General features: G+C 47.2%; 1 protein-coding gene across 1 annotated transcript in view; it reads left to right on the top strand.

The window, feature by feature from the left end:
• The window catches only part of LOC115137737 (roundabout homolog 1-like), a 416,524-nt gene that overhangs the window by 325,368 nt on the left and 66,283 nt on the right, over window positions 1–24,873 (top strand). Inside the window, exons 11-17 of the mRNA XM_065024289.1 lie at window positions 1,814–1,895; window positions 2,135–2,300; window positions 2,717–2,883; window positions 3,556–3,677; window positions 8,145–8,376; window positions 20,371–20,492; window positions 23,870–24,041. Coding sequence (XP_064880361.1) covers window positions 1,814–1,895; window positions 2,135–2,300; window positions 2,717–2,883; window positions 3,556–3,677; window positions 8,145–8,376; window positions 20,371–20,492; window positions 23,870–24,041 — 1,063 coding nt within the window. The remainder of the gene's footprint in view (window positions 1–1,813; window positions 1,896–2,134; window positions 2,301–2,716; window positions 2,884–3,555; window positions 3,678–8,144; window positions 8,377–20,370; window positions 20,493–23,869; window positions 24,042–24,873) is intronic.

Here is a 24,873-nt window from a genome sequence, read left to right as displayed (position 1 = left end):
CAGGACTGTCTGATCTACAGAGCAACATGTAGGTCTACTGTAGTGTACCAGCTCACATGGAGTATCTTACTGAGGCAGTTGGCTGTCCAACCATATGCCCCATTATCCTAATATATGGAAATAAGAACTTCATTGAATGGAATTCTGTTCTCAATGTAGAACAGTTTGGCTGTTTGAAACTTCCGAATTGACCTCCTTCATATGTTTACATTTCCAATTAGCTCTTCCATTAGCCGAGACATTAATAACGCATTCCCCCAATCACTTTCAAAGCTGTCCTAAATAACGTCTATACGGCAGAGCGGCTGGCTGACTGGCTGGCAGAGTAACTCCTGCTGCTCCATCAGTAAATAAAGCATGTGATCAGTTCCCTCCTAGGGTCCAGCCATGCCTCTCCTCTCCTCAGTGAGCCGTCAATCAGCTGTCAGGGGTGTGAAGTGAATTCACACACACTATTGTCCTGTCACTCAACAGAGTGTGATGGGGAGCTGTGTGAAGCAGAACACTGAGGGAGAGACCAGGGGGGGTGTCGATGCTTTCTCCAGATGGAGGCATCAAGGGGTCAGAGTTCGCGTTAGACTGTTGCTGTGTGTATGCGTGAGTGTTGTGATGACTGCAGGCAGGTTGTGTGTGGTGACAGGGCTGTGGTGAATGGGCAACACTGTGAGAACAGTGTGATGTGTTTTCAACCCAAACCTTACGTAAGGCAATTTACATGAATGAACATTTAGTTTATGTTTGGAGGTAACGCACCATGTCTTTTGCAATGCATTTTAAGGAGCTGGATGACTTGTCGTACCTGTCAGGTTGAGCTTAGATGGACCCAACCTGGAGTCTGATCTACAGGGAACAAACACTCTCCCTCTCTCAAACACACTGAGACACACACTCTCCCTCTCTCAAACACACTGAGACACACACTCTCCCTCTCTCAAACACACTGAGACACACACTCTCCCTCTCTCAAACACACTGAGACACACACTCTCCCTCTCTCAAACACACTGAGACACACACTCTCCCTCTCTCAAACACACTGAGACACACACTCTCCCTCTCTCAAACACACTGAGACACACACTCTCCCTCTCTCAAACACACTGAGACACACACTCTCCCTCTCTCAAACACACTGAGACACACACTCTCCCTCTCTCAAACACACTGAGACACACACTCTCCCTCTCTCAAACACACTGAGACACACACTCTCCCTCTCTCAAACACACTGAGACACACACTCTCCCTCTCTCAAACACACTGAGACACACACTCTCCCTCTCTCAAACACACTGAGACACACACTCTCCCTCTCTCAAACACACTGAGACACACACTCTCCCTCTCTCAAACACACTGAGACACACACTCTCCCTCTCACACACTAGAGAGTGTCACCATATCTGTTCTGTAAAGCACTCCTTTCCCTGAGGGGAGGGTGAGAGGAGTGATGAGGAGGAGGAGAGGAGGGGAGAGGGAGAGGAGGTCTCCAATTAGTCTTTGTTCCTGTGGAAATCTTTTCAATTTGTCTGGTACAATCCTGCCACTTGGCCTTCCCAGCTGCTTTTCCCACTTTCTAGAGGGAAATATAATAGTGAGATTACCAGGCACTGATGGCTGGCTGCTAGGGACCACAGCAGCATGTCAATGAGAGAGAGAGAGAAAGAGAGATATTGGGGAGGAAGCAGCACTATTTTAGTCCATTTCCACTGATGTCCAGACAGTACCTTGTCATTTGCATTTGAACCCAGAGCGATCACTAATCTAGTCCCTCTCCCCTCTATTTCCTGTCCTCTTTTCTCCTGTCTTATAGCTGGGTGACACAGGCATGTACACATGCATCGCCTCCAGTCCCAGTGGCGAGGCCTCGTGGAAGGCCTATCTGGATGTTCAAGGTAAGCTACTGGGCTGCTGCCTACTGTCACTGTGGCTTCACTCCACCATGAATTAAATACATTCAGTCTGTAATTGCTTTTTTAGTTGGAATGTCACAATCTTGCCACCAGCCCAGGGAGTGTGCGTGAGTCTGTGTGTGTGTGAATGTGCTTGGTATGCATTCCATAGTCTGGCGTTACTGATAAAGTATTCATTTAGCTTTATAGAAAATGTCTCATGATACTCTCCTCATCTTCAGAGTTTGGTGTTCCAGTACAACCGGCCAGACCCACTGACCCCAACCTGATCCCCAGCGCCCCCTTCAAACCTGAGGTCACTGACGTCACCCGCACCTCCGTCACTCTGTCCTGGAAGCCCAACTTCTCAGGAGCCACGCCCACCTCCTACATCATAGAGGCCTTCAGGTAAGAGCAGAGGACATAGGAGGTCACTTGTGACCAAAATAAATAAAGTGATGTCACAGTGTATTTGTATTTATTATGGATCCCCATTAGTTCCTGTCAAGACAGCAGCTACTCTTCCTGGGATTTATTATGGATCCCCATTAGTTCCTGTCAAGGCAGCAGCTACTCTTCCTGGGATTTATTATGGATCCCCATTAGTTCCTGTCAAGGCAGCAGCTACTCTTCCTGGGGTCCAGCAACATTAAGGCAGTTATATAACATTTTAAAAACATTACATTTCACAACAGATTTCACAACACATTAAATGTGCGCCCCCAGGCCAATTCTCTACTACCACATATCATACGCCTATGGTCTGAGTGTGTGTATGAACTTTAAACCTGATGTGTAACATCCTGTTCTGTCTTCTCTCCTAGTCATGCATCAGGCAGCAGTTGGCAGACCCTGGCAGAACATGTGAAGACTGAGTCGTATGTACTGAAGGGCCTGAAGGCCAGTGCTGTCTATCTCTTCCTGGTCCGAGCTGCTAACGCCTACGGCCTGAGTGACCCCAGCCCCATCACTGACACCGTCAAAACACAAGGTGGGTCTCTGCTCTCTCTTAATGACTTGAAATGGGCCGCTTTACGGTAGGTCCCTGTCTGGACCTTGTCCCTGTCTGGACCTTGTCCCTGTCCCTGCATGGACCTTGTCCCTGTCCCTGCATGGACCTTGTCCCTGTCCCTGCATGGACCTTGTCCCTGTCTGGATCTTGCCCCTGTCCCTGTCTGGATCTTGCCCCTGTCCCTGCATGGATCTTGTCCCTGTCCCTGCATGGACCTTGTCCCTGTCTGGACATTGTCCCTGTCCCTGCATGGACCTTGTCCCTGTCCCTGCATGGACCTTGTCCCTGTCCCTGCATGGACCTTGTCCCTGTCCCTGCATGGACCTTGTCCCTGTCTGGACATTGTCCCTGTCCCTGCATGGACCTTGTCCCTGTCCCTGCATGGACCTTGTCCCTGTCTGAACTCTGTCCCAGTCTGAACCCTCTGCTGTTCATACTGGACAGGTATTTATCGTGTGTTTGTGTTTGTATGTTTGTGTGTGTGTGTGTGTGTGTGTGTGTATTGGCGTGTGTGTGTGTGTGTGTGTATGTTTGTGCGTGTGTGTGTGTGTGTGTGTGTGTGTGTGTGTGTGTGTGTGTGTGTGTGTGTGTTTGTGCATGTGTGTGTGTGTGTGTGTGTATGTGTATGTGTGTGTGTGTGTGCGCGTGCAGATATCCCCCCCACCAGTCAGGGAGTGGACCACCGTCAGATCCAGAGGGAGTTAGGAGAGGTGGTCATCCACCTTCACAACCCCACCATCCTCTCCTCCTCCTCTGTCAGAGTGCAGTGGACGGTGAGTGTTTTTCTCTGCTTCAAAACACGACTTTAGGGATGACATTCCCAATGAGTGACTCTTGTCATGTATGTACATTACCGTTCAAAAGTTTGGGGTCACTTAGAAATGTCCTTGTTTTTGAAAGAAAAGCAAAACAAAATGTCAATTCAAATAACATCAAATTGATCAGAAATACAGTGTAGACATTGTTAATGTTGTAAATGACTATTGTAGCTGGAAACGGCATATCTTTTAATGGAATATCTACATAGGCGTACAGAGGCCCATTATCAGCAACCATCACTCCTGTGTTCCAATGGCACATTGTGTTAGCTAATCCAAATGTATCATTTTAAAAGACTAATTGATCATTAGAAAACCCTTTTCCAATTATGTTAGCACAGCTGAAAACTGTTGTCTGATTAAAGAAGCAATAAAACTACCCTACTTTAGACTAGTTGAGTATCTGGAGCATCAGCACATGTGGGTTCTGTTACAGGCTCAAAATGGCCAAATACAAATAACTTTCTTCTGATACTTGTCAGTCTGTTCTTGTCCTGAGAAATGAAGGCCTTTCCATGCAAGAAATTGCCAAGAAACTGTACATAACGCTGTGTACTACTCCCTTCACAGAACAGCGTAAACTGGCTCTAACCAGAATAGAAAGAGGAGTGGGAGGCCCCGGTGCACAACTGAGCAAGAGGACAAGGTCATTAGAGTGTCTAGTTTGAGAAACAGACGCCTCACAAGTCCTCAACTGGCAGCTTCATTAAATAGTACCTGCAATACACCAGTCTCAACATCAACAGTGAAGAGGCGACTCCGGGATGCTGGCCTTCTAGGCAGAATTCCTCTGTCCAGTGTCTGTGTTCTTTTGCCCATCTCAATCTTTTCTTTTTATTGGCCAGTCTGAGATATGGATTTGTCTTTGCAACTCCGCCTAGAAGGCCAGCATCCCGGAGTCACCTCTTCACTGTTGACGTTGAGACTGGTGTTTTGCCAGTTGAGGACTTGTGAGGCATCTGTTTCTCAAACTAGAAACTCTAATGACCTTGTCCTTTTGCTCAGTTGTGCTCCGGGGCATCCCATTCCTCTTTCAATTCTGGTTAGAGCCAGTTTACGCTGTTCTGTGAAGGGAGTAGTACACAGCGTTATACGAGATCTTCCGTTTCTTGGCAATTTCTCTCATGGATTAGCCTTCATTTCTCAGAACAAGAATAGACTGACAAGTTTCAGAAGAAAGGTCTTTGTTTCAGGCCATTTTGAGCCTGTAATCGAACCCACAAGTGCTGATGCTCCAGATACTCAACAAGTCTAAAGAAGGCCAGTTTTATTGCTTCTTTAATCAGAACAGTTTTCAGCTGTACTAACATAATTGCAAAAGGGTTTTCTAATGATCAATTAGCTTTTTAAAATAATACACTTGGATTAGCTAACACAATGTGCCTTTGGAACACAGCAGTGATGGCTGCTGACAAGGTATTTTACTTTCAAAAACAAGGACATTTCTAAGTGACCTAAAACTTTTGAACGGTTTATTTATTATTTTAATATCTATTGTGTATTTTGTATGTTTTAGCATTAATTTTAAAACTTAAATGCATAATTTTTATTGTTCTCTCCAAATTCACCATAGAGAGTAGCTAGGTCTGGAGCGCTCTGTGCTCACGGTCGATTTGTTTGCCCACTCAGCAGTGCTAATGTGCTAGCGTCCTGTAGAGGACAGACCCTGCACTGCGGAGATGGACAGAGCAGAGAACAGACTGGAACCCTGTCAAAACTCTCTAAGTATCCATCTGGTCAGGGCCAGTCACACTGGCCAGCACTGCTGCTGTAAGACCTGTCTTTCTGCTAGTCTGTCTGCCTGTCTTTCTGCCTGTCTTCAATCAGAGCTAAACCAACCCACAGCGGCCCACTCACAACACTCCACAACACACAGTCCACTGCCATAAGCCGCCCAGCAGCGCAGCGTGCCAGCCTGTGCCTTCCCAGATTGAAAACACTTGACTGCTGTTAAAACAAGTGAAAAGGAAGAGGTGTCCAACTAGTGCTCTCAGGCTGAAATGGATTGCAGATGTGGGAGGAGAGAGGGAGGAGGAGAAGGAGAAAAGAGGATTATAAAGGAGGGGTAGAGATTAAAGGGCAGCATGCAGAGGTGTTAGGACCTCTATGCTGTTAGATCGTGGATATCTTATTAAACACTGTTTGGCTACCATGATTCCACTGGCTCCATGTCGATCTATTCCAGGTTATGTTGAATAGAAGGAAAGTATAACTGTACACCTCCTCACTAGTTGCATAAGAGACACTGTATTCTATAAACTGGCTTCTTATACAGTGCCTTCGGAAAGTATTCAGACCCCATTACATTTTATTTTACACAGCCTTATTATAAAATGTAATACATATATACTGTTCCTCATCAATATACACCCAATACCGCATAATGACGAAAATGTAAAATATAAATACCTATTTACATAAGTATTCAGACCCTTTGCTATGACACTCGAAATTGAGCTCAGGTGCATCGTGTTTCCATTGATCATCCTTGGTATGTTTCTACAACTTGATTGGAGTCCACCTGTGGTAAATTCAAATTTTTGGAAATTCTTTGGAAAGGCACACACCTGTCTACATAAGGTCCCACAATTAACAGTACATGTCAGAGAAAAATGCAAGCCACAAGGTCGAAGGAATTGTCCGTAAATTGTGTCGAGGCACAGAACTGGGGAAGGTACCAAATAATGTTTGCAGCATTGAAGGTCCCCAAGAACACAGTGGCTTCCTTCATTCTTAAATGGAAAAGTTTGGATCCACTAAGACTCTTCCTAGAGCTGGCCGTGTGGACAAACGGAGCAATCGGGGCAGGGGCCTAGGTGACCAAGAACGCTATGGTCACTCTGACAGAGCTCCAGAGTTACTCTTTGGAGATGGGAGAACCTTCCAGAAGGACAACCATCTCTGCAGCACTCCACCAAGCAGGCCTTTATGGTAGAGTGGCCAGATCGAAGCCACTCCTCAGTGTAAGGCATATGACAGCCAGCTTGGAGTTTGCCAAAGGGCACCTAAAGACTCTCAGACCATGAGAAACAAGATTTCCTGCCCTGATGAAACCAAGATTGAGCTTTCTTGCCTGAATTCCAAGCGTCATGTCTAGAGGAAACCTGCTGTGGGGATGTTTTTCAGCGGCAGGGACTGGGAGACTAGTCATTATCGAGGGAAAGATGAACGGAGCAAAGAACAGAGGGATCCTTGATGAATACCTGCTCCAGAGCGTTCAGGACCTCAGACTGGGGTAAAGGTTCACCCTCCAACAGGACAACGACCCTAAGCACACAGCCAAGACAAGTCTTTGAATGTCATTGAGTGGCCCAGCCAGAGCCTGGACTTGTACCCGATCGAACAACTCTGGAGAGACCTCTGGACGCTCCACATCCAGCGTCATACCCAACAAGACTTGAGTCTGTCATTGCTGCCAAGGGTGCTTTAACTGAATAAAGGGTCTGAAAACTTATGTAAATGTGATATTTCCGTTGCACAGTTCTGAGCCTAATGAGATCACCTGAGCCGGCATAATTTTTTTTAGTGGAGGATTAAAAAAAGTGCTGCCTACCTTTCCCAGAGACCTTGCTGGATAGTACAGTACAGTAGTACAATACACTACAGTACAGCAATACAATACAATACACTACAGTACAGTAGTACAATACACTACAGTACAGCAATACAATACAATACACTGCAGTACAGTAGTACAAGACACTACAGTACAGTGCTGTACAGTACCATTCTAGTGCACACCAATAGGTTGTATTGTAGAGTTCACACATACAATAGAGGCACATGCATAGATGATCCCTGACTGACAACACAGAGGCTCTCTAAATCAAGATCCACCTTTACCAATGCTCTATTATACGAAATGATCTCTGTCATCATGGCTCTCTCTGTACCCTCAGCATATCCTGTCCCCTGCTGTGTGTGAGTCAGTCAGTATGAGAGGCTGCACTGTCCCCTCTGATCCTAGACTAGAGTTCCCAGTAAGTCAGGAGGAGACGGGCCGGGCTGTCATGTCAGGTGCCCTGTTCTAGCCCCCTGTAACCAGGACCAGACTCTCGGAACCTCTGGGCTATGACCTCATGGTGCGCTGTGGTTTCCAGACATCGCTGACGCTCCAAATGGAACCGCTCTGCTGGCCAACACACAGACGGAGGGATGGATAGATGGATGGATGGATAAGTGGATGGACATTGTGATGAGTTAACACTCCGGACCCCGCTAGCTAGCCAGCCAGCCAGACAGCCAGCCAGCCAGAGACAGCCACATTAGTAAAATGGGCCTACAGCTACAACTGAACTGTCTATTGATAATGTTCCAGAATGATGCTGAGAGACTTTCCACTGTAGAGTCACTCTGAGTGCCTAAATGGAGTCAAGTTGACCGTGTGTGTGTATGTGTGTTATTGTCTCCCCTGGCCACTAGGTGGAGCAGCAGTCTCAGTACATCCAGGGTTATAAGGTGATGTACCGTGCCTCTCCAGAGGGCCAGCAGAGGAGTGACTGGGCTGTGTTTGAGGTGAGAACCCCAGGGGAGGACAGTACTGTGGTGCCCCAGCTCAGGAAGGGAGTCACTTACGAGTTCAAAGTTCGGCCCTTCTTCAACGAGTTCCAGGGAACAGACAGTGAGGTCAAGATAGCCAAGACTCTGGAGGAAGGTGGGTGGACAAGTCTGTGTGTGTGTGTGTGTGTGTGTGTGTGTGTGTGTGTGTGTGTGTGTGTGTGTGTGTGTGTGTGTGTGTGTGTGTGTGTGTGTTTGTCTGTGACCTTTGTAACTATGCATGTGTGTGAGAACAGCAGCTGTTCCCAGCGGGCGTAGAGAGTAAAGGATGACTGTGTGTTCTGTGGTGTTTCTGTGTGTTAGACCAGATGTTGTACTGTTGGAAAAAGTCCCGTGAAACAGAGGATGATGAACCCAAATACTATTTGTCACCTAGGTGCTGTGTTAATTATTGAAAAGGATGTGGTTGTGAAAATCTTCCAGGGTTTGGGTGCAACCCAGAGCTCATATAGGCCATATGAAAGAGAGAAGCGTTGTGAAAAGTTATGTGGAATGAATGAGAGAGGAGCTGACTGAAAAAAAGACTGTTAGCCAAAATGTGTGTGGGTGTGTGTTTTCCTTCTTCCTTGTTGTATTCAGCAAAGCTTTGTTGCTAATTGTGTTGCTAATTGTTTTCGTAGTTCAAACACGTTGGCCTCACTCCCGTGAGCAGGAATGCCTGATTTCATTACAGTCAATCGGAACGAGATTAAGAGTGTTATGTTGTATGTTGTCATAATAAATTAACTTTAATTAAACTCATCAGGGTAGAATCATCACAGAACACACAGGCGTAAACATTGCAATCAGAATTCTCTCTTTGTTTGAATAAACAGGGATTTTTTAAAAATGTATTTGTAAACACTTTCTCTGAACAAAGAAAAATTGTCATTTTAGTACAGACCCCTAGTGAATAGAGACAGTCCAACTGTGACTGTTCTACTTCTGTTAGTACAGACCCCTAGTGAATAGAGACAGTCCAACTGTGACTGTTCTACTTCTGTTAGTACAGACCCCTAGTGAATAGAGACAGTCCAACTGTGACTGTTCTACTTCTGTTAGTACAGACCCCTAGTGAATAGAGACAGTCCAACTGTGACTGTTCTACTTCTGTTAGTACAGACCCCTAGTGAATAGAGACAGTCCAACTGTGACTGTTCTACTTCTGTTAGTACAGACCCCTAGTGAATAGAGACAGTCCAACTGTGACTGTTCTACTTCTGTTAGTACAGACCCCTAGTGAATAGAGACAGTCCAACTGTGACTGTTCTACTTCTGTTAGTACAGACCCCTAGTGAATAGAGACAGTCCAACTGTAACTGTTCTACTTCTGTTAGTACAGACCCCTAGTGAATAGAGACAGTCCAACTGTGACTGTTCTACTTCTGTTAGTACAGACCCCTAGTGAATAGAGACAGTCCAACTGTAACTGTTCTACTTCTGTTAGTACAGACCCCTAGTGAATAGAGACAGTCCAACTGTGACTGTTCTACTTCTGTTAGTACAGACCCCTAGTGAATAGAGACAGTCCAACTGTGACTGTTCTACTTCTGTTAGTACAGACCCCTAGTGAATAGAGACAGTCCAACTGTGACTGTTCTACTTCTGTTAGTACAGACCCTAGTGAATAGAGACAGTCCAACTGTGACTGTTCTACTTCTGTTAGTACAGACCCCTAGTGAATAGAGACAGTCCAACTGTGACTGTTCTACTTCTGTTAGTACAGACCCCTAGTGAATAGAGACAGTCCAACTGTGACTGTTCTACTTCTGTTAGTACAGACCCCTAGTGAATAGAGACAGTCCAACTGTAACTGTTCTACTTCTGTTAGTACAGACCCCTAGTGAATAGAGACAGTCCAACTGTAACTGTTCTACTTCTGTTAGTACAGACCCCTAGTGAATAGAGACAGTCCAACTGTGACTGTTCTACTTCTGTTAGTACAGACCCCTAGTGAATAGAGACAGTCCAACTGTAACTGTTCTACTTCTGTTAGTACAGACCCCTAGTGAATAGAGACAGTCCAACTGTGACTGTTCTACTTCTGTTAGTACAGACCCCTAGTGAATAGAGACAGTCCAACTGTGACTGTTCTACTTCTGTTAGTACAGACCCCTAGTGAATAGAGACAGTCCAACTGTGACTGTTCTACTTCTGTTAGTACAGACCCCTAGTGAATAGAGACAGTCCAACTGTAACTGTTCTACTTCTGTTAGTACAGACCCCTAGTGAATAGAGACAGTCCAACTGTGACTGTTCTACTTCTGTTAGTACAGACCCCTAGTGAATAGAGACAGTCCAACTGTGACTGTTCTACTTCTGTTCTCTTCTGGATAGGATCCATTTATGAGAGCAGTAGAAGTGAGGAGAGAGCAGACAGTGTGTGTTACTGTTGTAACAGTGTGTGGGGACAGACAGCTGGGGACAGACAGTGTGTGTTACTGTTGTAACAGTGTGTGGGGACAGACAGTGTGTGTTACTGTTGTAACAGTGTGTGGGGACAGACAGTGTGTGTTACTGTTGTAACAGTGTGTGGGGACAGAAAGCTGGGGACAGACAGTGTGTGTTACTGTTGTAACAGTGTGTGGGGACAGACAGTGTGTGTTACTGTTGTAACAGTGTGTGGTGACAGACAGTGTGTGTTACTGTTGTAACAGTGTGTGGGGACAGATAGCTGGGGACAGACAGTGTGTGTTACTGTTGTAACAGTGTGTGGGGACAGACAGCTGGGGACAGACAGTGTGTGTTACTGTTGTAACAGTGTGTGGGGACAGACAGTGTGTGTTACTGTTGTAACAGTGTGTGGGGACAGACAGTGTGTGTTACTGTTGTAACAGTGTGTGGGGACAGACAGTGTGTGTTACTGTTGTAACAGTGTGTGAGGACAGACAGTGTGTGTTACTGTTGTAACAGTGTGTGGGGACAGACAATGTGTGTTACTGTTGTAACAGTGTGTGGGGACAGACAGCTGGGGACAGACAGTGTGTGTTACTGTTGTAACAGTGTGTGGGGACAGACAATGTTTGTTACTGTTGTTACAGTGTGTGGGGACAGACAGTGTGTGTTACTGTTGTAACAGTGTGTGGGGACAGACAATGTGTGTTACTGTTGTAACAGTGTGTGGGGACAGACAGCTGGGGACAGACAGTGTGTGTTACTGTTGTAACAGTGTGTGGGGACAGACAGCTGGGGACAGACAGTGTGTGTTACTGTTGTAACAGTGTGTGGGGACAGACAGTGTGTGTTACTGTTGTAACAGTGTGTGGGGACAGACAGCTGGGAGCAGACAGTGTGTGTTACTGTTGTAACAGTGTGTGGGGACAGACAGCTGGGGACAGACAGTGTGTGTTACTGTTGTAACAGTGTGTGGGGACAGACAGCTGGGGACAGACAGTGTGTGTTACTGTTGTAACAGTGTGTGGGGACAGACAGTGTGTGTTACTGTTGTAACAGTGTGTGGGGACAGACAGCTGGGAGCAGACAGTGTGTGTTACTGTTGTAACAGTGTGTGGGGACAGACAGCTGGGGACAGACAGTGTGTGTTACTGTTGTAACAGTGTGTGGGGACAGACAGTGTGTGTTACTGTTGTAACAGTGTGTGGGGACAGAGCTGGGGACAGACTGTGTGTGTTACTGTTGTAACAGTGTGTGGGGACAGACAGCTGGGAGCAGACAGTGTGTGTTACTGTTGTAACAGTGTGTGGGGCAGACAGCTGGGGACAGACAGTGTGTGTTACTGTTGTAACAGTGTGTGGGGACAGACAGTGTGTGTTACTGTTGTAACAGTGTGTTGGGACAGCCAGCTGGGGACAGACAGTGTGTGTTACTGTTGTAACAGTGTGTGGGGACAGATAGCTGGGGACAGACAGTGTGTGTTACTGTTGTAACAGTGTGTGGGGACAGACAGCTGGGGACAGACAGTGTGTGTTACCGTTGTAACAGTGTGTGGGGACAGACAGTGTGTGTTACTGTTGTAACAGTGTGTGGTGACAGACAGTGTGTGTTACTGTTGTAACAGTGTGTGGGGACAGACAGCTGGGGACAGACAGTGTGTGTCACTGTTGTAACAGTGTGTGGGGACAGACAGCTGGGAGCAGACAGTGTGTGTTACTGTTGTAACAGTGTGTGGGGACAGACAGTGTGTGTTACTGTTGTAACAGTGTGTGGGGACAGACAGCTGGGGACAGACAGTGTGTGTTACTGTTGTAACAGTGTGTGGGGACAGACGGCTGGGGACAGACAGTGTGTGTCACTGTTGTAACAGTGTGTGGGGACAGACAGCTGGGAGCAGACAGTGTGTGTTACTGTTGTAACAGTGTGTGGGGACAGACAGTGTGTGTTACTGTTGTAACAGTGTGTGGGGACAGACAATGTGTGTTACTGTTGTAACAGTGTGTGGGGACAGACAGTGTGTGTTACTGTTGTAACAGTGTGTGGGGACAGACAGCTGGGGACGGACAGTGTGTGTTACTGTTGTAACAGTGTGTGGGGACAGACAGCTGGGGACAGACAGTGTGTGTTACTGTTGTAACAGTGTGTGGGGACAGACAGCTGGGAGCAGACAGTGTGTGTTACTGTTGTAACAGTGTGTGGGGACAGACAGCTGGGGACAGACAGTGTGTGTTACTCTTGTAACAGTGTGTGGGGACAGACAGTGTGTGTTACTGTTGTAACAGTGTGTGGGGACAGATAGCTGGGGACAGACAGTGTGTGTTACTGTTGTAACAGTGTGTGGGGACAGACAGCTGGGGACAGACAGTGTGTGTTACTGTTGTAACAGTGTGTGGGGACAGACAGCTGGGAGCAGACAGTGTGTGTTACTGTTGTAACAGTGTGTGGGGACAGACAGTGTGTGTTACTGTTGTAACAGTGTGTGGGGACAGACAGCTGGGGACAGACAGTGTGTGTTACTGTTGTAACAGTGTGTTGGGGACAGACAGCTGGGGACAGACAGTGTGTGTTACTGTTGTAACAGTGTGTGGGGACAGACAGTGTGTGTTACTGTTGTAACAGTGTGTGGGGACAGACAGCTGGGAGCAGACAGTGTGTGTTACTGTTGTAACAGTGTGTGGGGACAGACAGCTGGGGACAGACAGTGTGTGTTACTGTTGTAACAGTGTGTGGGGACAGACAGCTGGGGACAGACAGTGTGTGTTACTGTTGTAACAGTGTGTGGGGACAGACAGTGTGTGTTACTGTTGTAACAGTGTGTGGGGACAGACAGCTGGGGACAGACTGTGTGTGTTACTGTTGTAACAGTGTGTTGGGGACAGACAGCTGGGGACAGACAGTGTGTGTTACTGTTGTAACAGTGTGTGGGGATAGACAGCTGGGGACAGACAGTGTGTGTTACTGTTGTAACAGTGTGTGGTGACAGACAGTGTGTGTTACTGTTGTAACAGTGTGTGGGGACAGATAGCTGGGGACAGACAGTGTGTGTTACTGTTGTAACAGTGTGTGGGGACAGACAGCTGGGGACAGACAGTGTGTGTTACTGTTGTAACAGTGTGTGGGGACAGACAGTGTGTGTTACTGTTGTAACAGTGTGTGGGGACAGACAGTGTGTGTTACTGTTGTAACAGTGTGTGGGGACAGATAGCTGGGGACAGACAGTGTGTGTTACTGTTGTAACAGTGTGTGGGGACAGACAGCTGGGAGCAGACAGTGTGTGTTACTGTTGTAACAGTGTGTGGGGACAGACAGTGTGTGTTACTGTTGTAACAGTGTGGGGGGACAGACAGCTGGGGACAGACAGTGTGTGTTACTGTTGTAACAGTGTGTGGGGACAGACAGCTGGGGACAGACAGTGTGTGTTACTGTTGTAACAGTGTGTGGGGACAGACAGTGTGTGTTACTGTTGTAACAGTGTGTGGGGACAGACAGCTGGGAGCAGACAGTGTGTGTTACTGTTGTAACAGTGTGTGGGGACAGACAGCTGGGGACAGACAGTGTGTGTTACTGTTGTAACAGTGTGTGGGGACAGACAGCTGGGGACAGACAGTGTGTGTTACTGTTGTAACAGTGTGTGGGGACAGACAGTGTGTGTTACTGTTGTAACAGTGTGTGGGGACAGACAGCTGGGGACAGACTGTGTGTGTTACTGTTGTAACAGTGTGTGGGGACAGACAGCTGGGGACAGACAGTGTGTGTTACTGTTGTAACAGTGTGTGGGGACAGACAGCTGGGGACAGACAGTGTGTGTTACTGTTGTAACAGTGTGTGGTGACAGACAGTGTGTGTTACTGTTGTAACAGTGTGTGGGGACAGATAGCTGGGGACAGACAGTGTGTGTTACTGTTGTAACAGTGTGTGGGGACAGACAGCTGGGGACAGACAGTGTGTGTTACTGTTGTAACAGTGTGTGGGGACAGACAGTGTGTGTTACTGTTGTAACAGTGTGTGGGGACAGACAGTGTGTGTTACTGTTGTAACAGTGTGTGGGGACAGACAGTGTGTGTTACTGTTGTAACAGTGTGTGAGGACAGACAGTGTGTGTTACTGTTGTAACAGTGTGTGGGGACAGACAATGTGTGTTACTGTTGTTACAGTGTGTGGGGACAGACAGTGTGTGTTACTGTTGTAACAGTGTGTGGGGACAGACAGCTGGGGACAGACAGTGTGTGTTACTGTTGTAACAGTGTGTGAGGACAGACAGTGTGTGTTACTGTTGTAACAGTGTGTGGGGACAGACAGTGTGTGTTACTGTTGTAACAGTGTGTGGAGACAGACAGTGTGTGTTACTGTTGTAACAGTGTGTGGGGACAGACAGCTGGGGACAGACAGTGTGTGTTACTGTTGTAACAGTGTGTGGGGACAGACAGCTGGGGACAGACAGTGTGTGTTACTGTTGTAACAGTGTGTGGGGACAGACAGTGTGTGTTACTGTTGTAACAGTGTGTGGGGACAGACAGCTGGGAGCAGACAGTGTGTGTTACTGTTGTAACAGTGTGTGGGGACAGACAGCTGGGGACAGACAGTGTGTGTTACTGTTGTAACAGTGTGTGGGGACAGACAGCTGGGGACAGACAGTGTGTGTTACTGTTGTAACAGTGTGTGGGGACAGACAGTGTGTGTTACTGTTGTAACAGTGTGTGGGGACAGACAGCTGGGGACAGACTGTGTGTGTTACTGTTGTAACAGTGTGTGGGGACAGACAGCTGGGGACAGACAGTGTGTGTTACTGTTGTAACAGTGTGTGGGGATAGACAGCTGGGGACAGACAGTGTGTGTTACTGTTGTAACAGTGTGTGGTGACAGACAGTGTGTGTTACTGTTGTAACAGTGTGTGGGGACAGATAGCTGGGGACAGACAGTGTGTGTTACTGTTGTAACAGTGTGTGGGGACAGACAGCTGGGGACAGACAGTGTGTGTTACTGTTGTAACAGTGTGTGGGGACAGACAGTGTGTGTTACTGTTGTAACAGTGTGTGGGGACAGACAGTGTGTGTTACTGTTGTAACAGTGTGTGGGGACAGATAGCTGGGGACAGACAGTGTGTGTTACTGTTGTAACAGTATGTGGGGACAGACAGCTGGGGACAGACAGTGTGTGTTACTGTTGTAACAGTGTGTGGGGACAGACAGCTGGGAGCAGACAGTGTGTGTTACTGTTGTAACAGTGTGGGGGGACAGACAGCTGGGGACAGACAGTGTGTGTTACTGTTGTAACAGTGTGTGGGGACAGACAGCTGGGGACAGACAGTGTGTGTTACTGTTGTAACAGTGTGTGGGGACAGACAGTGTGTGTTACTGTTGTAACAGTGTGTGGGGACAGACAGCTGGGAGCAGACAGTGTGTGTTACTGTTGTAACAGTGTGTGGGGACAGACAGCTGGGGACAGACAGTGTGTGTTACTGTTGTAACAGTGTGTGGGGACAGACAGCTGGGGACAGACAGTGTGTGTTACTGTTGTAACAGTGTGTGGGGACAGACAGCTGGGGACAGACAGTGTGTGTTACTGTTGTAACAGTGTGTGGGGACAGACAGTGTGTGTTACTGTTGTAACAGTGTGTGGGGACAGACAGCTGGGGACAGACTGTGTGTGTTACTGTTGTAACAGTGTGTTGGGGACAGACAGCTGGGGACAGACAGTGTGTGTTACTGTTGTAACAGTGTGTGGGGATAGACAGCTGGGGACAGACAGTGTGTGTTACTGTTGTAACAGTGTGTGGTGACAGACAGTGTGTGTTACTGTTGTAACAGTGTGTGGGGACAGATAGCTGGGGACAGACAGTGTGTGTTACTGTTGTAACAGTGTGTGGGGACAGACAGCTGGGGACAGACAGTGTGTGTTACTGTTGTAACAGTGTGTGGGGACAGACAGTGTGTGTTACTGTTGTAACAGTGTGTGGGGACAGACAGTGTGTGTTACTGTTGTAACAGTGTGTGGGGACAGATAGCTGGGGACAGACAGTGTGTGTTACTGTTGTAACAGTGTGTGGGGACAGACAGCTGGGAGCAGACAGTGTGTGTTACTGTTGTAACAGTGTGTGGGGACAGACAGTGTGTGTTACTGTTGTAACAGTGTGGGGGGACAGACAGCTGGGGACAGACAGTGTGTGTTACTGTTGTAACAGTGTGTGGGGACAGACAGCTGGGGACAGACAGTGTGTGTTACTGTTGTAACAGTGTGTGGGGACAGACAGTGTGTGTTACTGTTGTAACAGTGTGTGTTACTGTTGTAACAGTGTGTGGGGACAGACAGCTGGGAGCAGACAGTGTGTGTTACTGTTGTAACAGTGTGTGGGGACAGACAGCTGGGGACAGACAGTGTGTGTTACTGTTGTAACAGTGTGTGGGGACAGACAGCTGGGGACAGACAGTGTGTGTTACTGTTGTAACAGTGTGTGGGGACAGACAGTGTGTGTTACTGTTGTAACAGTGTGTGGGGACAGACAGCTGGGGACAGACTGTGTGTGTTACTGTTGTAACAGTGTGTGGGGACAGACAGCTGGGGACAGACAGTGTGTGTTACTGTTGTAACAGTGTGTGGGGACAGACAGCTGGGGACAGACAGTGTGTGTTACTGTTGTAACAGTGTGTGGTGACAGACAGTGTGTGTTACTGTTGTAACAGTGTGTGGGGACAGATAGCTGGGGACAGACAGTGTGTGTTACTGTTGTAACAGTGTGTGGGGACAGACAGCTGGGGACAGACAGTGTGTGTTACTGTTGTAACAGTGTGTGGGGACAGACAGTGTGTGTTACTGTTGTAACAGTGTGTGGGGACAGACAGTGTGTGTTACTGTTGTAACAGTATGTGGGGACAGACAGTGTGTGTTACTGTTGTAACAGTGTGTGAGGACAGACAGTGTGTGTTACTGTTGTAACAGTGTGTGGGGACAGACAATGTGTGTTACTGTTGTTACAGTGTGTGGGGACAGACAGTGTGTGTTACTGTTGTAACAGTGTGTGGGGACAGACAGCTGGGGACAGACAGTGTGTGTTACTGTTGTAACAGTGTGTGAGGACAGACAGTGTGTGTTACTGTTGTAACAGTGTGTGGGGACAGACAGTGTGTGTTACTGTTGTAACAGTGTGTGGGGACAGACAGTGTGTGTTACTGTTGTAACAGTGTGTGGGGACAGACAGCTGGGGACAGACAGTGTGTGTTACTGTTGTAACAGTGTGTGGGGACAGACAGCTGGGGACAGACAGTGTGTGTTACTGTTGTAACAGTGTGTGGGGACAGACAGACAGTGTGTGTTACTGTTGTAACAGTGTGTGGGGACAGACAGCTGGGAGCAGACAGTGTGTGTTACTGTTGTAACAGTGTGTGGGGACAGACAGCTGGGGACAGACAGTGTGTGTTACTGTTGTAACAGTGTGTGGGGACAGACAGCTGGGGACAGACAGTGTGTGTTACTGTTGTAACAGTGTGTGGGGACAGACAGTGTGTGTTACTGTTGTAACAGTGTGTGGGGACAGTGCTGGGGACAGACTGTGTGTGTTACTGTTGTAACAGTGTGTGGGACAGACAGCTGGGGACAGACAGTGTGTGTTACTGTTGTAACAGTGTGTGGGGATAGACAGCTGGGGACAGACAGTGTGTGTTACTGTTGTAACAGTGTGTGGTGACAGACAGTGTGTGTTACTGTTGTAACAGTGTGTGGGGACAGATAGCTGGGGACAGACAGTGTGTGTTACTGTTGTAACAGTGTGTGGGGACAGACAGCTGGGGACAGACACTGTTGTAACAGTGTTGGGGACAGACAGCTACTGTTGTAACAGTGTGTGGGGACAGAGAGTGTGTGTTACTGTTGTAACAGTGTGTGGGGACAGACAGTGTGTGTTACTGTTGTAACAGTGTGTGGGGACAGATAGCTGGGGACAGACAGTGTGTGTTACTGTTGTAACAGTATGTGGGGACAGACAGCTGGGGACAGACAGTGTGTGTTACTGTTGTAACAGTGTGTGGGGACAGACAGCTGGGAGCAGACAGTGTGTGTTACTGTTGTAACAGTGTGTGGGGACAGACAGTGTGTGTTACTGTTGTAACAGTGTGGGGGGACAGACAGCTGGGGACAGACAGTGTGTGTTACTGTTGTAACAGTGTGTGGGGACAGACAGCTGGGGACAGACAGTGTGTGTTACTGTTGTAACAGTGTGTGGGGACAGACAGTGTGTGTTACTGTTGTAACAGTGTGTGGGGACAGACAGCTGGGAGCAGACAGTGTGTGTTACTGTTGTAACAGTGTGTGGGGACAGACAGCTGGGGACAGACAGTGTGTGTTACTGTTGTAACAGTGTGTGGGGACAGACAGTGTGTGTTACTGTTGTAACAGTGTGTGGGGACAGACAGTGTGTGTTACTGTTGTAACAGTGTGTGGGGACAGACAGCTGGGGACAGACTGTGTGTGTTACTGTTGTAACAGTGTGTGGGGACAGACAGCTGGGGACAGACAGTGTGTGTTACTGTTGTAACAGTGTGTGGGGACAGACAGCTGGGGACAGACAGTGTGTGTTACTGTTGTAACAGTGTGTGGTGACAGACAGTGTGTGTTACTGTTGTAACAGTGTGTGGGGACAGATAGCTGGGGACAGACAGTGTGTGTTACTGTTGTAACAGTGTGTGGGGACAGACAGCTGGGGACAGACAGTGTGTGTTACTGTTGTAACAGTGTGTGGGGACAGACAGTGTGTGTTACTGTTGTAACAGTGTGTGGGGACAGACAGTGTGTGTTACTGTTGTAACAGTGTGTGGGGACAGACAGTGTGTGTTACTGTTGTAACAGTGTGTGAGGACAGACAGTGTGTGTGTTACTGTTGTAACAGTGTGTGGGGACAGACAATGTGTGTTACTGTTGTTACAGTGTGTGGGGACAGACAGTGTGTGTTACTGTTGTAACAGTGTGTGGGGACAGACAGCTGGGGACAGACAGTGTGTGTTACTGTTGTAACAGTGTGTGAGGACAGACAGTGTGTGTTACTGTTGTAACAGTGTGTGGGGACAGACAGTGTGTGTTACTGTTGTAACAGTGTGTGAGGACAGACAGTGTGTGTTACTGTTGTAACAGTGTGTGGGGACAGACAGTGTGTGTTACTGTTGTAACAGTGTGTGGGGACAGACAGTGTGTGTTACTGTTGTAACAGTGTGTGGGGACAGACAGCTGGGGACAGCCAGTGTGTGTTACTGTTGTAACAGTGTGTGGGGACAGACAGCTGGGGACAGACAGTGTGTGTTACTGTTGTAACAGTGTGTGGGGACAGACAGTGTGTGTTACTGTTGTAACAGTGTGTGGGGACAGACAATGTGTGTTACTGTTGTAACAGTGTGTGGGGACAGACAGTGTGTGTTACTGTTGTAACAGTGTGTGGGGACAGACAATATGTGTTACTGTTGTAACAGTGTGTGGGGACAGACAGCTGGGGACAGACAGTGTGTGTTACTGTTGTAACAGTGTGTGGGGACAGACAGTGTGTGTTACTGTTGTAACAGTGTGTGGGGACAGATAGCTGGGGACAGACAGTGTGTGTTACTGTTGTAACAGTGTGTGGGGACAGACAATGTGTGTTACTGTTGTAACAGTGTGTGGGGACAGACAGTGTGTGTTACTGTTGATGGTGTATTACATTTACATGTGTTGTTGTGTCTGTCTATCTGTCTGTCCCCAGCTCCCAGTGCAGCCCCTCGTGGGGTTACCGTCACAGAGAGTGGGGACAATGGGACCGCCATCATGGTCTCCTGGCAACCGCCTCCAGAGGAGGAGCAGAACGGGGTGGTCCAGGAGTACAAGGTGAGAACACTGGCAGGGACACCCAAATTACCCACATATACTCTGAGTTTGGTCAAAGGTAGTGTACTACGGTAGTGTACTACTATGTAGGCAACCCCTGGCCTCTGGTCTGCAGGGTATATCTACTGTAACAACATGTCATTATTTGTAACACAGAGCGAGACAAAGGAGAGACAGACTGTAAGGTAATACATGGGTAGAGGTTATCATCTTCCTCTGTGCCTAGTCATCTCAGAGCTGAAATGGTTGTGAAACATTGCCATCTGGTGGACTAGATAGATGTACACACTTTCTGAGTTGTCCTGGGGGGCTGGCTCTCTGTTCCTTAGTGCAGGGGTATTCAACTCCTAATCTACGGGGTCCAGAGCCTGCTGGTACTGTTCTACCTCATAATTAATTGCACCTACGTGGTTTCCCAGGTCTAAATCCCCTAATTATAGCAGAAGAATTGGGGGAAAAACACTGGTCATTTCAATGTGTATTCCACATTGATTCAACAGAATTGAATTGAAATCATGTGGAAACAACATTGATTCAACCAGTGTGTGCCCAGTGGGTGGCTTCGAGGTCCAGCTTTGAATATGAGGGCCTTTCGTGGATTATTCAGAGTTAGTCTACTGAAGGTCTAGACTAACTGATGTATTCTCTATACAGCCATTCATTATATCCATACGTTATAGTCATACATTATATCCATACATTGTAGTCATACATTATAGCCACATATTATAGCAGCCAAACATTTTAGCAGCCATACATTTTAGCCATATATTACAGCCATACATTAGACTCATATATTGTATCCATACATATAACCATATATTATACCCATTCATTACATTATAAACATACATTGTATCCATACATTATAGTCATACATTATAGGCATACATTATAGCCATATGTTGTATGCATACATTATAGGCATACATTACAGGCATACCTTATAGGCATGCACTATAGGCATACATTACAGGCATACCTTGTAGGCATGCACTATAGCCATACATTACAGGCATACCTTATAGGCATACATTACAGGCATACCTTATAGGCATGCACTATAGCCATACATTACAGGCATACCTTATAGGCATACATTACAGGCATACCTTAGGCATGCACTATAGGCATACATTGTAGCAACACATTGTATATTCATCCTGCTGATGAATAAATCTAATGATGAGAGGTCTGCAGACTTAACATCTAGATAGGGATATATTTTCTGAACATCTATTGGCGCTTGGCCATTGGCCCACAAGCTACTCTTATGAGCCTCTTAAATCATTGGAAGGGATTTCTTTGACTCTGCTCTGCTGGAAAGAGGGTTATGAATGGGAAAGACAGACAGAGAATCCAATCAAGGTGAAGACAACGGGAGAGTGAGATTATAGCAGGGGAAATAGAGCGAAGCTTGTCAGATATTTTTGGGAAGGCTTCTCTTGTTAAACCGTTTAATCTTTTACGACAGTGGGCTAAATCAGGGTCCCAGAGTGATTCTTGGTAGTCTTGAACAAATCTACTTTGAAACAAAACATACCTCAGAAATACAGAATGGTTATGGGCTTAAAAAAAGAAGACAACTGTACTATGTCAGATATAGAGTTGAAATGTATTCCATTTGGATCCCAATATTTCACTTTATATACATCACATCAGACTGAAAGATAACAAAACTGTTTGACATAGAAAACACCAGATTTTCGTTGTTAAAAAAATAAAATAAAAATGAAATTATGACAACGTTATATAATAACGTTCCACCCATGAGGCCAAAGGGGGAGCTTTTGGTCATTGACTTCAGGAAAGGGCTACTCCACTCCATCTCCATAGCATTCCTCTCTCCGCCCTCTGCTCCACTCCCTCCTCTCTGTGTTCACTCATAAGTATTCTCTTTGTGTAACCCCCTCGCTGTGGCCAGCACACTCCTCATATAACATGCAGTGTGAGTACTGACATTTTAATTGGAAAGTTCTTTTTTGTCACAGGGATTTGTAGGTTAGTGTTGGAGGGGAGACACAGCAAAGTCAGTTTAAAAGTTAAGCCACTGTTAATTTTCCAGGTAAATGTTTTCTGCCAATAGGGTTTATAGTAATTTCATGGTTGTTAATTCCGGCGCGGCAGCGTTCCTTGGTCATTACTGCATATGGTCCCTAGTGGCGCTTCTTCCCACCACGACTCCTAAAGCAGCCCCTCAGGCTTCTGGGGCTTTCTAACACTACCCCCTACCTCCAAACACACACACACGTCTCTGTGTGAGGGATGTTAACATACGGTGGTGGGGGTAGAGAAAGCAGAGGCGGCCATGTTCAGGATGCTGGGGTTAGCCAGGTTCATGATGCTGGGGTTATCCAGGTTCAGGATGCTGGGGTTATCCAGGTTCATGATGCTGGGGTTATCCAGGTTCAGGATGCTGGGGTTAGCCAGGTTCAGGAGGCTGGGGTTAGCCAGGTTCAAGATGCTGGGGTTAGCCAGGTTCAAGATGCTGGGGTTAGCCAGGTTCAGGATGCTGGGGTTAGCCAGGTTCAAGATGCTGGGGTTAGCCAGGTTCAAGATGCTGGGGTTAGCCAGGTTCAGGATGCCGGGGTTAGCCAGGTTCAGGATGCTGGGTTTAGCCAGGTTCAAGATGCTGGGGTTAGCCAGGTTCAAGATGCTGGGGTTAGCCAGGTTCAAGATGCTGGGGTTAGCCAGGTTCAGGATGCTGGGGTTAGCCAGGTTTAAGATGCTGGGGGTAGCCAGGTTCATGGTGTTGAGGTTAGCAGCCCTCATGCTGAGAAGAATGAATGAAGCACTTTGTGACCCTGGATTGAGTTAGCCTGAGAGAGCCCTGGATTGAGTTAGCCTGAGAGAGCCCTGGATTGAGTTAGCCTGAGAGAGCCCTGAATTGAGTTAGCCTGAGAGAGCCCTGGATTGAGTTAGCCTGAGAGAGCCCTGGATTGAGTTAGCCTGAGAGAGCCCTGAATTGAGTTAGCCTGAGAGAGCCCTGGATTGAGTTAGCCTGAGAGAGCCCTGGATTGAGTTAGCCTGAGAGAGCCCTATCTCCTCCCTGTGAGTCACTGACAAACCTGCGCCGCTGCTGCTGCAGTAGGGTTATGGAGGTGAGTACTGGCCCACACTTAGCTTTTCATGGGGTTAGGTTACACTCACTCAGACAGGGGGACATGGCTACCACAGCTAATACAGACTCTGTGTGGAACACACCCAGAAACACAGAAAAATGTGTCCCAGTGTTTTTATATGTGGAATACCTGGGTGGAATAATTAAATCTGCGCTGAAATGATACATTAGCATCAACCAGAAGTAGCTAACTTGCTGTACATGTCACACCACCATCAGAACACTGTTATATTGTCTTCTCTCTCTGTCCTGTCAGATCTGGTGTTTGGGGAATGAGAGCAGATACCATTTCAACCGTACGGTGGATGGCTCTACCTTCTCCTTGCTGATCCCCAGCCTGGCTCCAGGGATCCGTTACAGTGTGGAGGTCGCAGCCAGCACTGGGGCAGGCCCAGGGGTCAAGTCTGATGTCACCTTCTTCCAGATAGGTGAGTGGAGGAGAACTCTGACCTGCATTTCTCTGCACCCAGCAGAAGGTTCAAATAACGTTATTTTCCCTCGGGTGGAAGAAGAGGAAGAGGAGGGATATATCCTTCTTCTATGTGTCCTCACTTGTTAACTTCGTACAGCGTGGATTCCAAGGCTTACTGCCTAATAACTTCCCCACCTGCTTTAACCTCAATGGCTGGCAAATAGTCAATGGACATTTTGTAGTATTGACTTCCCTTTAATCTCAGTCTGAAGGGTTGATTCATCTACGTTTACAGATGTCATATTAATATTAAAGTAGTGGTATGACATCGTTTTACAATGAAGCAAATTCCTGAATTCCTCTGTGCCTCTGTCTGCTCACCTGTTCTTGGTCTATAATAGTGGTTAGATGTGTCATTGAAATGATTACCGTACCAAGTATAGCCACGTCAGACCTCATAAACAGTGTGTGATGAGCATGACTGACAGTGACATGTTATTCTGTCTTAATGCCGTGTTTACCACTGTCACTGTACAGCCTCAATGGTTTTTACCTGACTGACAGTGACATGTTATTCTGTCTTAATGTTGACCACTGTCACTGTACAGCCTCAATGGTTTTTACCTGACTGACAGTGACATGTTATTCTGTCTTAATGTTGACCACTGTCACTGTACAGCCTCAATGGTTTTTACCTGACTGACAGTGACATGTTATTCTGTCTTAATGCCGTGTTTACCACTGTCACTGTACAGCCTCAATGGTTTTTACCTGACTGACAGTGACATGTTATTCTGTCTTAATGTTGACCACTGTCACTGTACAGCCTCAATGGTGTTTACCTGACT

This window comes from Oncorhynchus nerka, linkage group LG11 (assembly GCF_034236695.1).
Source record: "Oncorhynchus nerka isolate Pitt River linkage group LG11, Oner_Uvic_2.0, whole genome shotgun sequence".
Classification (NCBI taxonomy): Eukaryota; Metazoa; Chordata; class Actinopteri; order Salmoniformes; family Salmonidae; genus Oncorhynchus; species Oncorhynchus nerka.
This window is presented reverse-complemented; position numbering and strand designations above follow the sequence as displayed.